The sequence below is a fragment of the Columba livia genome, chromosome 5 (genome assembly GCF_036013475.1).
Source record: "Columba livia isolate bColLiv1 breed racing homer chromosome 5, bColLiv1.pat.W.v2, whole genome shotgun sequence".
In the NCBI taxonomy this organism is placed as follows: domain Eukaryota; kingdom Metazoa; phylum Chordata; class Aves; order Columbiformes; family Columbidae; genus Columba; species Columba livia.
In genome coordinates, this window is record NC_088606.1 from 13438421 (window position 1) to 13454161 (window position 15741).

At 41.1% G+C, this 15741-nt stretch overlaps 1 protein-coding gene across 8 annotated transcripts in view; it reads right to left on the reverse strand.

Moving 5' to 3' along the window:
- The window catches only part of EVL (Enah/Vasp-like), a 157699-nt gene that overhangs the window by 61926 nt on the left and 80032 nt on the right, over positions 1–15741 (reverse strand). For all 8 annotated transcript variants that reach the window (XM_065063493.1, XM_065063489.1, XM_065063490.1 and 5 more), the window contains exon 3: positions 8978–9155. In XM_065063493.1, coding sequence (XP_064919565.1) covers positions 8978–9155 — 178 coding nt within the window. The remainder of the gene's footprint in view (positions 1–8977; positions 9156–15741) is intronic.

Sequence of the window (15741 nt, forward strand, 5' to 3'; positions counted from 1 at the left end):
TCTACACAATCTCTTAGAAGTTTCTATAGTTTACTTTTCCAAAAATAGAGAGCATTTGAAGCAGCACAGCACCATCCTATCTGGTTTGGCGATTCAGGTTAGGAGTGCCTATCGGTAGTTATCACAACAAATCTGGAGCTGTGTAACTACCATCACGGCACACTGCCTGGCCATTTTTTTTAAGAATGTGTGCATCCCTTACAGTATTTTGAATAATTTATTTATTTTCAGTATTGTTTCTCCTCTGCTAGTGAGAAAAAGTTCAGAGAATGCTCTTTTTGATATTTGGCTTTAAAAATAGTATGAAGAGTGGAGTGGAATGTCAGTTTATGTGCAGTGGTAACAAGAGCATCATTCTGTGTGGAGTTACAGCACCTCTAACTTATATGGGGTCTGAAAAGGAAAACAAACTGTCATAAAAAAGCAATTCTTGCTCTGACACAAATTATGTTGTTTTAGAGACTACCCCAGGATACCGAATATTGAAGCACTTCAGGAATGACAGAAAATGAACACAAAACCGGAAAAAGTTTTCTAAAAAAATCAAATCTGTTCCAAGGAGCAATTTCTTTTTCAGGGAAAGAAATCAGATGCCCAGTCAATAAGTAAATGTCCCATATTCTATTACTGTCGAGCAAAGCAAAATGCATGGAGATTTGACATGGCAAAGTATGCCACTGGAAAAGGTAAAGCGAAAAAACCTGTTCTCATCACAAAAAGCCGTTTGCTCCTCAGATTCTCAAAGAGCTGTGGACTCCAAGCACAGACTATGGGCTTACGCAGGAGGTAAGCTGACAGACTGGGGTGTAAACCCAGCCCTTTGCTCACCGTCTGCACAGAGCTGAGGGGCAGAGCTGGGGCAGAGCCACCACCACTCATCCTGAGGGTGCTGGTGTGGGCTGGTGGCAGCTACCCCTTGTCCTGACATGTCCCCAGGGAGAGGAGAGGCAGCAGAGTGACAGGGAGCTGCCTCTGAGTCATGGCATCTCCTGGGGCAAGGCAGCTTTCTCATTTCTGTGGCTCCAGGCTCAGCTCCACTCACAGCCGTGACTTGACACAGGACATGGTGTGTATACAGTCCAGACTAGGCTCCTCAGAAAGGAGCCCTTGCCAGACGAAGATGTGTATTGAGCAAGGAAACATCCTACAAATGGTCTCCAAATGAATAATGGCCTAAATCTGGCCTCCACTCCTTGCACATAAATTACTGGACTTCTTAAGTTCTGATAACTACTTTTTTTTCTAAGCTAATAGGCTGTAACTGTAGCCTACTCAAAAAGCCACATTGCATCTCCTACCACTGAGCTCCAGGAACTTTGCCAGTTTGCAGCAGTTTCAGAAAAACAAGAGTTTGAGGGCAATGGTGCAAGTGAATCTCACCAGCACAAGTCTTTGCTCTCAATATGCACAAGTCCCTCTTAAATCTCTCAACAATTTTCTCCCCAGACAGTTTCCTTCCTGAAGTGGTTTTTCATTTAGCGCAGAAGAATTCAGTGCAGCAAAAACATCGGCAAGAGACTCAAGAGCCGTTAGATTTGTTATGCTCTTCAAAGAACAGAGGCACCTTTTGTTGTTCTAGACGCGCGACAGCAGCTCTGGCGTTGCTGCTGCTCTAAGCGGGGATATAATAGAGTCCTGCAGAAAAGTGGCTAAGACGCATACAAGCAACATGTCATGGGGTTTTATTAGCATAACACTGGGAAAGCACTTCACTGCCCTGGAAAACTTTCTGCCATGGATCCCTACCATCTGGGGGGTTGAAAAAGTGAATGAAAAAAACCCCAATGCCTACTTCTATAGAGCAGAATAATTAAATAATGTTTGATACTTCCTGACATATGAATAATAGCAATGATATTTACAGTTCTAACACTGAAAGTTGTCTGTAATCCCAGTTTATCCATTCATGAGTGAAGCAGTTCACCTCCTGTGCTCCACACTCAGCTGGAGCCAAGCTAATATGGAAGATTAACCAGTTTTACTCTTGGCTTCTTCTGGCTGGGCCAACTTCCTCCAGTTCAGGTTTTAAACATGTTTTTCTTAATGTGAACTCAACTTATTAAGTGTACCCAGGGTCTTAGAAATGTCATATATCCACCACAGGAACCCAGGTTAACCTGAGAAGAGGGCACTTGAGCAGTTTTGCAGGCAGGGGAATTTGCCCATAATTCCAGGAGAAGTGTTGGTGGTTTTGGAAACATGGGCAGTGGGCTTGTGTATGGACTGTTATCCCCATTAGTACAGTAAGGAGAAGCCTTGGAAGCAAGACACAACAAGTGCTAATATGGCCCAAGCTGACGTTTATCAGCTGTGGTCACAAGTGACTCCTGCCCTCAAGGATGGGGCAGAGATGGGAACCACTGACCGCGCGGTGAGACACTGCCTGGGGAGTGCCCTTCACTGGTTGCTCAAGAAAATAAATTCACACCTTGTTTGCTGAGTAACAGCTCATCTCTGTCCAGTTCCCAAAGGAAGGAATTTATTACTGTTGTAAGCAACATACTAAAAGGTTATTTGTAAGCCAGGTGGATTTTTCTGTAGCAGTCCAAGTGATAAAGCAATGCAGCAGATGAAAGGAAAAAGTTCATTATCTTATTTGAATTTTCTCTTCCTCTTCATTGACTTACAAAGCACAGCAAGTTAGATCAGAAACTGCCCTATCTGCAGCGTATTTTTGAGTGGCTAAAGTTTATATCGAAACTGGAGCAGGCATGAGGCTGAAAAACCTGTGAAATTTATTTCTCTAAACCTTTCATTGGTGCTTTTGGAAGATGTCACTTGGGAAAGACTTATTCCCCTGGGAAAGCTTTTTAGAGCTGAAAAAGCTTTTTGTATTTTTAACATGCACCACATTAACTGTTGCCTGTGGCTTGCTATTTTGGCTAGCACTAGGTGTCGGAACACATGGATCGTATTTACACTAGTAAGTTTAAAAGTTTGCTATTTACAAGTTCTCCATGCCCACATTATAAATAGGAAAAACTTCTGGAATGATTTGGCTAAAAGACCTGCAGCATAATGGCACACTCGGTGTCCTGCAATGTCTATACCATATGAAGTTACAGGGTTATGAGTCTTTAAATGTTATTAGCACACTTAAAGTACAATGCACACAGAATATATCATTTTAATGGTTTATAATCTGCACTGACACACCTGATAGTGTGGGAAACCAGTCTGCTGTGCAGTGTATGAAGTGCCTTACATGGGGCACAGATCTCTTTACACCAGCATGGTTTTGGAACCAGCTGTCTGCAAGTGGGCATTGTGTTCTGCGGTGGGTCCTCTCCATTATTGATGTGTTATTTTATGTATTATGCAGTACTGTAATGAAGATGCAGTCTTTTGTTTTCCCACACTATGTCCTCTCTGGCGCTGGGAACTCTTGAGGCAATATTATCAAATAAAACAGTCACTGCATTGTAGAAGATGAATGCAGCTGACTGACTTTCCCAACAGCTACACTTCAGTGCCACTGAAATATCAAGAGAGATGCAAGACTAGTTGGAGATATTCCAATGAAAAAATTAACTGAATATATCATTACAAAATTCTAATAAAAAAATAATTAGTGTGGAGTTGCATCTGAAATCCAGTGCATCATAATCTTCACACACATCCTGCACTGATGGAAACCTTACAAGTATGTCAGGCATTTAACTACGAGAGAAAAATTATGCTATATACTGTCAGTTTATCTGCTGTTAGATGAATCAATGTTTTATTCTTCTATTTCTCCCCTTATTTTGGAGGGATCAAAGTGCTTTTCAAGGAAGCTTCCTCCCGGCAACACAGAAATGCAGTTGCTTCTGGACTAGGATAAGAGCAGAATGACTGAAAAATGGGAAAAAATCTCAAACTCCAAAGAAGTTCACCAAATACAACTTGTAGGAAATAGGGCTGGAGAAATACATGCCAAATAATCCACCATGGTGAAAAAGCAAAGCCAGTAGATCTGCTAATCAGAAGAAGAGGAGTGAGGAGTAATCCTTCTGATTGGCAAAACATCCTCCCTGCAGAGTTAAAGCTGGGTCTGTGAAGTTCCGTGTCGGAAGGCACGGGGCTGAACTCTGCACTCCCTGTGACCCGCACATCTGTATCATGTGGTCTGTAAGCCACTTATACTCCAAACAAGAAAATGGCTTTCTTACAAGCAAAAAGAAAAAAAAAAAGCAGTATTCATTGTCTTCAAACCTCTCCCCTACTATTGCACACTTTCTTCCAACTTCTCCCTTCTTAGTCAGATGAGGCAGCTGACCTCCTTACCTGTGACTAACTCTTCAGCATAGCCTTCTGGCATAAGGTTTTCCAGCACGTGCTGTTTTCTTGCATTTTAAGTCAACAATAACTATCCAAGTCCCCAGGGCAAAGACATCAAAAGAAAAGCAAAAGTCCACAATATGTTATATTCGCTATGTCGTAGGCAGCATTTACCAGCACACTGCATGCATCAGATTCTCAGCTCTTCTCCAAGATGTAACAAGTCTAAACCATGGAAGCCACAAAGCAAAGCCACTACCTCCTTCTGCAGAATGTTCTGATGGAAACATGCAGGGGCTGTCAGGGATGAGCAGGGAAGAAAGGACAGTGTCTGAAGTGAGCAAGTAAGGAAGGAAAGAAATGAAGCCATTCCTTTGCCTGTCCCTAGCGATCTGGGGAGCAAGAAGAGAGAGAAAATAGTCTCATTCCCTCTCTCAGGGCAGTGTAACCACTCTGTGGGAGAAGCACTGAGAGTACAGGCTCCATTAAGCCCTACAGAAGGAGTTACGTTCATCACTGGCAACATCAGCTTTCCTACAAAATTACATTACTGAAGAACTTGCCAGTTTTAGCTTGCTGATAACCTCACCTTATGTCCTGCTCCAATAACTACCATGCTGCCACCAGTCATTGCATTTGTTAGATTTAAGAGGATGTAAGCCCTGAAGAACATGAAGCTTGTCTGCTTACCAGACATCAAACAGCCTGCGAGCAGACTCCATGCAAAATACTTCTCCTGCAGTATCGCTTGGCAAGAAGGGGTGATGCTCTGTCCCCAGTGAAACCTGGCTGCAGGTGACAAGCTGGTGACACTCCTTGCATCAGGTAACTCATGCCAGAAAAAGGCCTGGATTCACAAAGTGGACACCCATGGAAAAAAAACAATTGAATGGCAAGTCATTTGTCATACTAGTGGTCTTACGAAATGACACCATTAAAGAACTGTAAGCAAGAGAGTGGTAATGAGCAAGTCAACATTATCATTTGCTCTCATTTTGCAGGCTAGATCAGGACCAACTCTTCATTTTTTATTGTAGAGAACAGATTAAAGAGACATATAAAGAAATCAAAGTTATTAGGCATATACACAAGCTGGCAGGTAAACAATTGTGATTCAATAAGGCAACTGTCAACCTCTAAAAGAAGGATGGTACACATCTGTGTTATTATTTTCTTTTTAGTCTTATTTTGTCTCATTTGAGACTACTCCCAACATGATCATTAGCACCCTCACAAAGCACGAGTCTGAGCTGGGCACATGTTCAGCTCCAGCACCGCAAGGCTGGCGTTATCCCCCTGGGGACCGGCACTGGAAGAGGCTCCTGTGGATGCTGCACACACCTCTCATCGCAGCACTTCGGACTTGCCCACACCAGTGGTGGCCAGCCCTCTCCATGGGCATGGGCATGAGTTCATCTGCTGCAGAAATAAAGACTAGACAACAAGTTCAGACTATGGCTTTTCTCCCTACTTTCCCAAGCTTTGGGGTGTCAGCCTCCTGGGAGGATTCCCTCCCCAGGGATGATCTGGACAGGCTCGTGAGTCAGCAGCTGGATTTAGGATCTCATTTGGCCCATTTAACCTCAGGCATTTAACGGAGCACTCGCTTTGGTTTTCACTAGTGCCCTATGTAATCACATGGAGAGATCAGTGCCCGTGGTGCATCGTCTCAGGTCTCGCAGTCTCCCTTGTGAAGAAGTGGGACAATACAGTAATGCTCAAGCTAGTTCTTAACTGTATATTAATTTGAAGTGACTCACCCATTTGAAAAGCAGCACTGCCTAAAAATTATTTCCAACTCCCCAAAACACAGACTGCTATCATTTTTTAATCTAATTCAGCTTAATGCACCATTCAAAAACCCACACCATTGCTTTGTGAACAAGACCAGTTATTTTCCCAAATGTTACAGTACCCTGACTCCATGTCTGCTGAAGAGATGATGCAGTCTCAGGTTTTCTGCTGTAGTCTACCATGATTAATTTTAGTCTATGCAAGTGGGTGGTGGAACGAAGGGAGGAGCAGCCATGGAAGCCAGAATCTGTATCCAATTATGGGAAAATTAGCAGTACTTAAATATAATAATGTCTCAATAAGGAATATACGAAACAAGTAAACATTAGAAATAGCACATCCCAAGTAGCGCACGTAGCATATCCCAGAACAGAGCTAGCAGTCAGATAGGGTACTCTGTACTAAGGATGAATGTGCCAGAGGGAACCTCTGTTTAACTCTCTGGTTTTGGCTGAGGATTTTAGTAGTGTGTGAGCAGTTCTGTGCTAGCAAATGTACTCCTTAAAGCTGCCATCCATCTGCATAAGCACATGAGCAACTTTAATACATGGATGCGTAGATATAATAAATACATTTTTTTCCTAATGATTCTTCCATATGAAAAAACAAACTCTAATGTAGCACCCAGGCAGCAGAATGTATGGAGTATGCTGGCAGTGGCTATGCCTGAAAAGATATATGGATGTGTGTATTTGTGTGAATTCCTATTTGCATTAATTCATGCCCACAAAAGCTTATGCACTATATGAGCCTAGAGGAGCATATCTGAAAAAAACATTTTATACCTTATATCCATTATGTACTTTTGCTGTCAGCTCACATGCTGAGATCATTGCAATAACTGGGAAACTTATGATGACATACAAGTATTCAATATAACCTATTATATTACCAATTTGTAGCTAATATAATTTTAAAGAAAAATGTTTATAGAAATAAATTTTGTAATTAAAAATTAACTTTGATAAAAATCAATACTCTGGGAATTTGTTTCACAGAATTAGAGATTTTAAAAAAAAAAACCACAAGTGCTGAAATCCCCTTTAAATCAAATTTCAGTTTTTGACAAGCTCGGTTGTAAATAATGGGACAACTAGAAATGAAACTTTTAACACTTTATGTATGAGAGAAAAGGGGCTGTTGAAGACTGAATGTTTACCAGACCATAATTTTTTTCTAGAAAAGAAAGTAGGTCATCTGTGACTCAATTTATGTCTACGTGAAAATTACAAACTTTAAATGCAAGCTCTTCAGCATGGGCTGGATCTAATGTCTGTAATGCTTCCAGCACACTTTGGTGTGCTATGTAAATGAATAAAAGAATACTCCCCAAAATGTAAATTATTGTTTGCAGTATATTGATAAACTTTTCAGAAATCTAACAGGCTTTTCAAGTACTCAAAAATACTTTACTAAAAATACCTTTTGTTCTTTGCTAGGAATAGCTAACATAACTAAAGTATCCACTTCAAAACAGTTTCTTTCATTTTAGCCTAAGAGCAATAAATTCTCATCTTGAGACTCGTGTTTCCACAAGGCACCTCCCTGGAACGACCTCAAAATCCTGCAAAAACTCCACTCCCTTTGACAGGAAGAGATGGATGGAAAAAAACCCAAAAATGAAAACAAACTTAAGGTCTTTCAGAAGAAAGGCAGACTCATCTTAGGCATCAAACCAATCACTACATCAAGACCATAGTTAAAGTATCCAAATTTTGTAGTTTCATGTGGTGGTCCAAAGGGCTTGATGGCACATAAGCAGCCAAAAATTTCCACTCTTCAGAGTTACATGAATTTAGGACTGGTGAGTGTTGGCCAGATTTCCTCCTGAAGGCTTCTGCTGTGGCACAACTAGAGCTGAAAAAGTTCAAGCTGAAGAAGGCAGAATTCAGTTCTCAGCACTTCTAAATATAGCTCAGAATATAAGACGTCTTGATTTTTATGACTTTTGCATTAGTCAGCTTAATAGGATTAGTGGAAATAGTAAAAGAACAAACATGAACTTTTATGCTACAAAAACTTCTTTCAGTAAGACATATTTGTGTACTGAAGGTTGTCAGGAAACAACGTCTCTCAAGAGCTGCTGTCCATTCATGGCGAACACTGCAGTGACACCTGCACAGCCGCAAGTGATGTCAACCTTGACTCACTGTGTTTTCAAAAGGAAAATAGGGCTGCAGTGTGTATTTTGCAGGAAAAAAGACACCACACAAGGATTGCTTTCTGTTCTGAGCCCAGGAGCTGCAGAGACCATAGGCATGTAACTGAGGGCAGCACTTGGTCTAGATACCCCAGACCATTGAGAAACCAGGACTTTATTTTAGGCCCTCGTCAAGCTAGTGCAACGATAATTTCACAAAACAGTAAATCTCACCACAGTCCTCAACTGCAGTCAATATAGTACTTAGGAACAACATCAGTCAACAGCCAGGGCACAAGCCTTTGCTTTTTACCTTATGAAATAACTGAGATGCCAAACACTCCTCTTTTTAAAGTCAGCCCAGAAGAACCAAAAGCTGTAGTTGATAGCCAACACAATGGAAATACCATCTCCAAGTTCTACCTTATAAAACGTAGCTTCTGTTCATTTAAGTTACATTCTGCCAACTTAGATGTAACACAACTCATACACAGATCTACATAAATTAGTAGGCCTACCTGCCTGCTGAGGCATTTCCAAATAACCATTCATTTCCTATTGTGAATTAAGGCATCATGAAAAATTAGAAGGAAAGGGAATAAAACCTGAAAACGTGCAATTAATACCACTGCAAATGCTGATGGCTGTCTACCAGAGACTAACTTTTTTCCTTATAACAGCCTTTATAAGTGCAAACTATCCAACATCACTGCACTGGGTGATTGATAATAAACACTGTAAAATGTCACAGATTAATAAAGAGCATAGTGGCTGCTAATTTACCTCCATCTTGTGAGTTCATGATATTCAGAGCAAACAGCATTGCATTGGAGAATGTGGTAGCCTCTTCTTTGCTTGCAAAATTCAAGCCATAGACCTGCCGTGCATCCCGCCATTGATGAAAGGTAGGTGTTGCTTGATTGTACTTCAGTCCTTTCACAATTGAGTAATTAATCACTACCTGTGATTCAAAAGAAAGGGGTGAAGATTAGAAACAGTTTTATTTACACTGGGAAAAAAGTCAACCCTTTGGTAAAGGTTAATTAAATTGGTAGAGGCAATTCCTAAGGCAGCTCCTACATGGCTGTGCAGTAAGGCACCGTGTGTTCCAATGACAGAAGACCCACATCTGGGGATGAGATTTACAACAGTTCAATTCAGCTTCGGGGACTTGCAAGCTAGTTTTGCAAAATCTATTACCTGCTTGTGTTTTCTACAGCACCTCTGCAGGATACAGATGTGCAATGCAGCAGACAGATGTCAGGAGCCAGGGCCAGCAGCTGTTGCCATCTTTTGGGGGATGATCATGCAGAATTGACAGAAAAAGAGCCAGACAGAGCTCTTGGCACTAACCCTGCCCTACAGCAGATAAATGCCTGACTCACTGCACCAGCTCTGCTTTTGTCCTCCTGTAAGCCTCCACACCACCAGCTACTTATGTTGAAAGAGTTTTTTCTCTAGAATCAGATAGGCAGTGATAAAACCAGACAACTAAATATTTCCTCCTCCACCTCTTCCCTTGCTGTACATGCTGCAATTTCCAGGTAAGGAGCGACTGCAGCCAAAGGGTGTTTCTGATTTAGTCTGCTAAATACAATGCCCTCTTTGTCCTTGGGCAGGGCACACGGGACACCCAGCTACACAGTACTCCTGGGATCCGGCCAGAAACCTCCAATGCTAAAAGCATAAGCTCAAAGTGGACAGGCACCACTAATAATCCAGACCCACGGCAGACACAGCACTTCAAGATATCCATCTGCGCGGTGACAATGGCACTCTGTTGTGATGCAAATTTAAGAAACAGAATGCCTACAGAAAGGATCATAATTATTCTCATAAAGAGGGGCAGTGGAACAAAGAGGAGTGGGAAAATGAGGCTCACTCTTCATCAGCCCACAGAGACTGGGGCAGTAGGGAACCAGGGACAGAGAAACTTAAAATTATGAGCAGGGAAAGTCTAAATTTCATTATTCAAATACAGAAAATCTGATTTTGCATATTCACGATTGTCTCTAGAAATTGAGCAATTTGGACTGAAGTTTTATCAAGAGCCAGAAGAAGCCCACAGTTTCTGGTCTTCATTGAAAGCCTATCAATGGAAATCCTCCATCAAACCAGTTTGCATGGCTCATCTGTAAATTAGGCAGACTGGACACTGGTACACAGGAGTAGGAAGAGGGACCTTGGTGCATGCTGTCTGGGAGTTCACACTTAGCACGAGTCTTACCCTCCTGGACTTGGTAAGATGGGAGCAGCAACTGAAGACAGTGAAACAGAGCCAATAACGAATACATGCTGTACACAGTATTTTTTTGTTACAGGTGGATCCCACACACCAGAAAACCCACCAATACATCTTTTTTGCAGTCTGATTCACCAGTACTTTGGAAAGCTTTCTGCTAGCACTATTATTGCATCTAAAAAATTCCAACATATTTAATCAGATTAACAATATTTTTGTGACATGACTGACAATTCTTCTCAATTATAAAAGCAGAGTTTTAAAACTCATTTCAAAGATGAATGACTCCTAGCTCTGAGTTTTGACTCCTCAGAGGACTGCCAATTTAAATTGGCAGGAAAACATTAGATGAGCACCTAATACACAAAGAGCAAATTGTTTTTCACACATTCCTATTTTTGACGGATAACACTGTCTCATTGATATAGACAGTTAACAGATGTCTTATAACTATACTATATTTATATTAAAAAAATTATGGAAACCAGAAAGAAGCCACTACACCAGTAGATAATTACAGATATACTTTATATTTTTCTATGATGCATTTTCTTACCTGAGCCAGCATTAAACAGTGAGATACCAGACAGTCACTGAATACTTGGTCTAGCTTCAGGGATAAATTATCGTAGTGGTTATTAAACATCAGGTGTCAGGTCAAAGTGTTACTCTCAAACCAATATCATTATTAAGTTTCCATGTAAATGCACTGGACAGCAATCAGAACTATATTGTTTTTTTTGCCACCCGTGATGCAAAGGGAGATGCAAGGCAGCCTACATTTGGTACACAGGCTCCCAAGAGTTGGTCCCCTGAAAATGGGAACTGCACCAACAGCATGTTTTAGGGAAGCCACCCACACCAACCAGAATGACATGGAAACTGTGTCACTCCAGTCACAGCAAAGCCATGAACTCACTCATACATACAACGACTTAGATGGCCCTTTTCTCTTGAAAAACGGTGACACCATCCCCATCCTGCCACTGGGAGAGCCTGTACCAATGTTCCTCACACTCAAGGGGTCTCTGAAGTATCAAGTAGACTCATGCGTGGATTACTAACCCAAGAGTTTTAACATGTACCAATTTTTAACATGTACCAACATTTAACATGTACTTTAACAAAGTTTTAACATGTACCAACCACTACTGAGTAGCTTAACCAAGGGAGGGCACAGCCGGTATCTTCCATTAAATGTTAAGAAGAGTGTGAGCTTCTATCAGACTTTGCAAAGTGAGTATTTATCAACCACAAAAAGAACATCTCATTTCAAAGGACAAGCACTACTAAAGACTAAGGAGCACGAGAAGGTGTAGTGCAGTTGGACACTGAAAGACAGAAATTATAAAAACCTATGCCAAAAATCATTTAATAGAAGTCAGGTAAACTGTTCAAAATTTGCTTTCCCAGAACATTGACTCAACAAACTCAGAGCATCCACTCTGTTCTGAGAGCTTGATTCCTTCAGTCAAATAAAAACAGAATTTGAATGTTGTCCTTCATTGTCAGGATGCCTGCACATGTAATACCTTGTCTTCAAACTCAAAACAGAGAGTTTAAAATTGGGAAGTGAAATGTAAAATAGCCAGAGTTTAATTTTATCTCCTTTAGCTAATGTTTCTAGAAAACAGAAAAAAAGAGGATGGGTTCTCTTGCTGTTGTTAAGAATGAGTGCACACAGGTATCTGGTAGAGATGGTGTCGAGTCTCTGCAAGGCACACAATTGTAACTAAGTGCTTCAGAGCAATAATTAAAGAAGGTCTCCCTGTTTGGAGCATAAGGGTTGTTTTACAGGTGCTTCTAAGGGATCTTTACTCTAAAGCTTCATATGTCAGTAAGATACCATCTGACATGTTGAGCAGACCAACAGTTCATCTTTAAGCTACAGATGTAGTCTATGATGGGTGAATTGGAGAAACTTGCTGGAAATCTTGCAGAAATAAGTAATGGATTTGTCCATAACAACTCTTTTTCTAACTCTTCCTATAATTCTTCACTGAGAGCTTCATATTCCAGAATACAAAATGGCTCAGAAGTTTGTTATCAGCTTCGGGTGTGCTGCACTGCCATGGGAACAGTCATATGATGGCATAGCAGCTAAAAACTGCTATAGTTGAGGCCAGATTCCTTACTTCTGTAAGCAGGCCCAAACCTGACCAACTTTTAATAAGCTACAGTGCTGATTAATTAGCTCTTTATTTTTCAAAAAAATGTGGTTTAGTTTATATCCCAAGAATGCTGTCCCCATTTCAGTTTTGGCTTAGGTTCAAATGTCAAACGTCCCACCTTCCCCAAGGCCCTGTTTTTACATTCATTTCTTACCCACATCAATACACCAAACCCTCAGGAGATCCGATGCACTTTTGACTTTCACCCTCCTCCCTGCCTATTTGTTCAGCACATGCCTTTCGGTGATTAGATCATCCTGAGCTGAAATCACTCCATGCAAACCCATGATCTTAAGCCCTCAGTTGATCAGGACTCTGAACTGGAGAGCTAGTGCTTGTCAGCTAAGCCACAAAGGTGGACCGTTTGTATGTTTTTAGCTTTGCGAACTTCTTGCATGGTGACTGAAGCTAACACACCTCACCTCTACAACACGCTGGGTTACAACAACCGCTGGCAAGTCACAACACAGGTAAACCGCTTGCTTGCGACTGTTGGGCTACGAGAAAATGGAAGGCTGCAAGGAAACATCAAAGCTCATGACATCAAGCGATTGTAACACTGATCTGCCCCTGGCTTCAAACCAGTTCTGGCCTCTGTGGCTACTTCAAAAGCTTCAAAAGTGTACTGCTGGTTTTCTGAAGAGTACTGCTCACACCAGCATGAGTTCATGCAAATGTGCACGTGTGGGCAGAGCAGAAAGGGGAATTCATGGGCTGCTGGTCCGTCATCTCACACTGCTGCTGCACGCAAGCAGGTGATGAGCACGTCACTCAGAGACAAAAGGAGAACAAGAGGCTGGTGACCACTTCCCGGTGGTGAGAATGACGCTGGAGCTCTGCCACTCTAAAAACCATATTTCTTTGCGGTGAATTTTTTAGACACCGTCTGCTAGAGAAGAAGATAAACACAGATAAAGTGAGCAGAATGGGAGGACAGTATCACAAACTCAAACACAGGCACCAAAAAAGGGCTAGAGAACAGAAAGGCAACTAGAAAAAGACAATAAAAGGAGCTTACACAAGAAGACATGTTAAAAAAAAAAAAAAAAGGTGATGCAAATTAAAATGAGAGATTATTAGAGGTGTAATATAAAACAACAAAAATTAAAAGTGAAACATTTGAAACAGGCAAGGGTGAAATAATGAAGATTACTCTAGTCTGTGCCTTGCCAAACAGTACGTAATCAAACTTAAAATTGTTCCTCTGTGATATTGTTGTGTTACGTATCTTAAACTAGCTTCTCAACTCTTGGAAATCTGTGCAGCTTCATTAGCTTTGTTATATGCCAAATCACACATTAGCTGAAGATTGGTCCTTTCTGAAAAATATGGCTTTCCTGGCAAAGCAGCAGCTTTTACTGAAACCTTGCCTTCAGTGTGATTTAGCACAACCTGGGAGCAAGAATGAAATGGCTTGCACAGAGAATTATTTTAACTGAAATTCATCTTTGTTCTTGTTAAATGCAAATACTTAGCAAGCCTAGCAAGCTTATGCCTCCATGTGAGACTCATATAAAATATACTAAATCTGAATCTTGATACTTTAAGAATGTTCCTTTTAATACTACTATGCTACACTGTCTTGAATTTCCTTTATTCATAATACCAAACTTTTGTAATAATATTTCAGGCAAATAGTTTAGACAGTTTTAAGTGACTAAGGTAACCCATATTTTTTGTTTGTTTGAAGGAGAAATTTTAGTCTTTACACTCTAGAAAAATATATTCTTCTGTTTCCTTCTGAGTTGAGATGATTTTTAGATGACATGCAGCTTCTTCATAAGTAGGAACATTTGCAAACAAATAAAATGTTACAGTTGATGCAAAACATGTTTAAAGTACAGATCAATATTTGACCTTTTAACTTGTTCTACTCTTTGAATTGTATTCTCTGATTAAGACAGACCTGTGGTACATAGTTTTCCTTTCATGTACATGTAGACTTTATGACTTTTGCTTGTTTTAGACCAGCTACTCAGATGCATCTTTGGTTGTAGTCACATGAAAATCATTTATGTTCTCCTGGCTATGTAAAATAAACAGCTAGCATGGTTGGACTCCATGATCCTGAGGGTCTCTGACAACTGAAATGATTCTGTGATTCCATGATTCTATAAAGCAACACTGGCCTTTACGACTGACTAACAAACCACTATATTTCATTTATTTTCAATTTTTTTTTTCATTTTTGAAATTGAACTATATTAATATCTTGCCTTTGTTCTACTGAGAAGGATAAAAACAGTGGCAAAAGATATGGCAAATGTTTCAAAAGTGCACTACAAGGAGCTGAAAACCAATGTTCTAAAACCCCCACCCATTTCTATTCTGCTTCTTCTTTTCATTTCTATTCTGCTGCTTCTTTAACACTTCAGTAAGCAACCTGCCTAGATTCTCCAGTTGCCCCGAGCATCATTACAGCTGAAGGCTGAGGGACATCATGTGCATTTCCATGAGCAGACTGGTCCATTTAACACTGGTGGCAGCTGAGAGGTGCTGGTGCCCCAGCTCCTGCCTGGCTTGTCCTGCCCCTGCCCATCTCACACTGGCTGTATTGCTCATGACACCTTCCCAGGAGGCAACGCCAGTCTCTGAATCAACAGAAAGTCACCTGCTTTTTTCTAAGGGCACAGGGTGAGGTGGGAGGTGGGCAACTGGGCAGGCTGGGCTGCCACCGCCGCACCCACCCCACGCCAACACACAGAGGGAGACCCCGACTCCAAAATCTCTGCTCTAAAATGCAAAGGACACTATGGTATAACACCGCTACTACACCCAAGTATGTTTTTGTTATTTAGGGTCTAAACAGGACATGTAGCTATGGATGGCATGCACCCCCCGGCACACCCACCAGCTAGGCTGCTGGGACTAGTGCCCGAGGAGGGTCTGATCCCAGTTCTGATTATCTAAATCCCATATAACTCCTTTAATACCCAAGGAGGTCCTGCGGCCTTAGGCTGCTGTAAATCAGATCACAGTGTGCACCTAGGATATTAAAACGCATTACAAGGAACTAATTACCTATCACAGCAATGTCACAATCATGCTGTATGAGATGGCAGTGCAGAACAATTTATTTATTTCTCTTTTTTATAAGTAGTGCTAAAAATGAGGAAAAAGTAATTTAGGTGGAG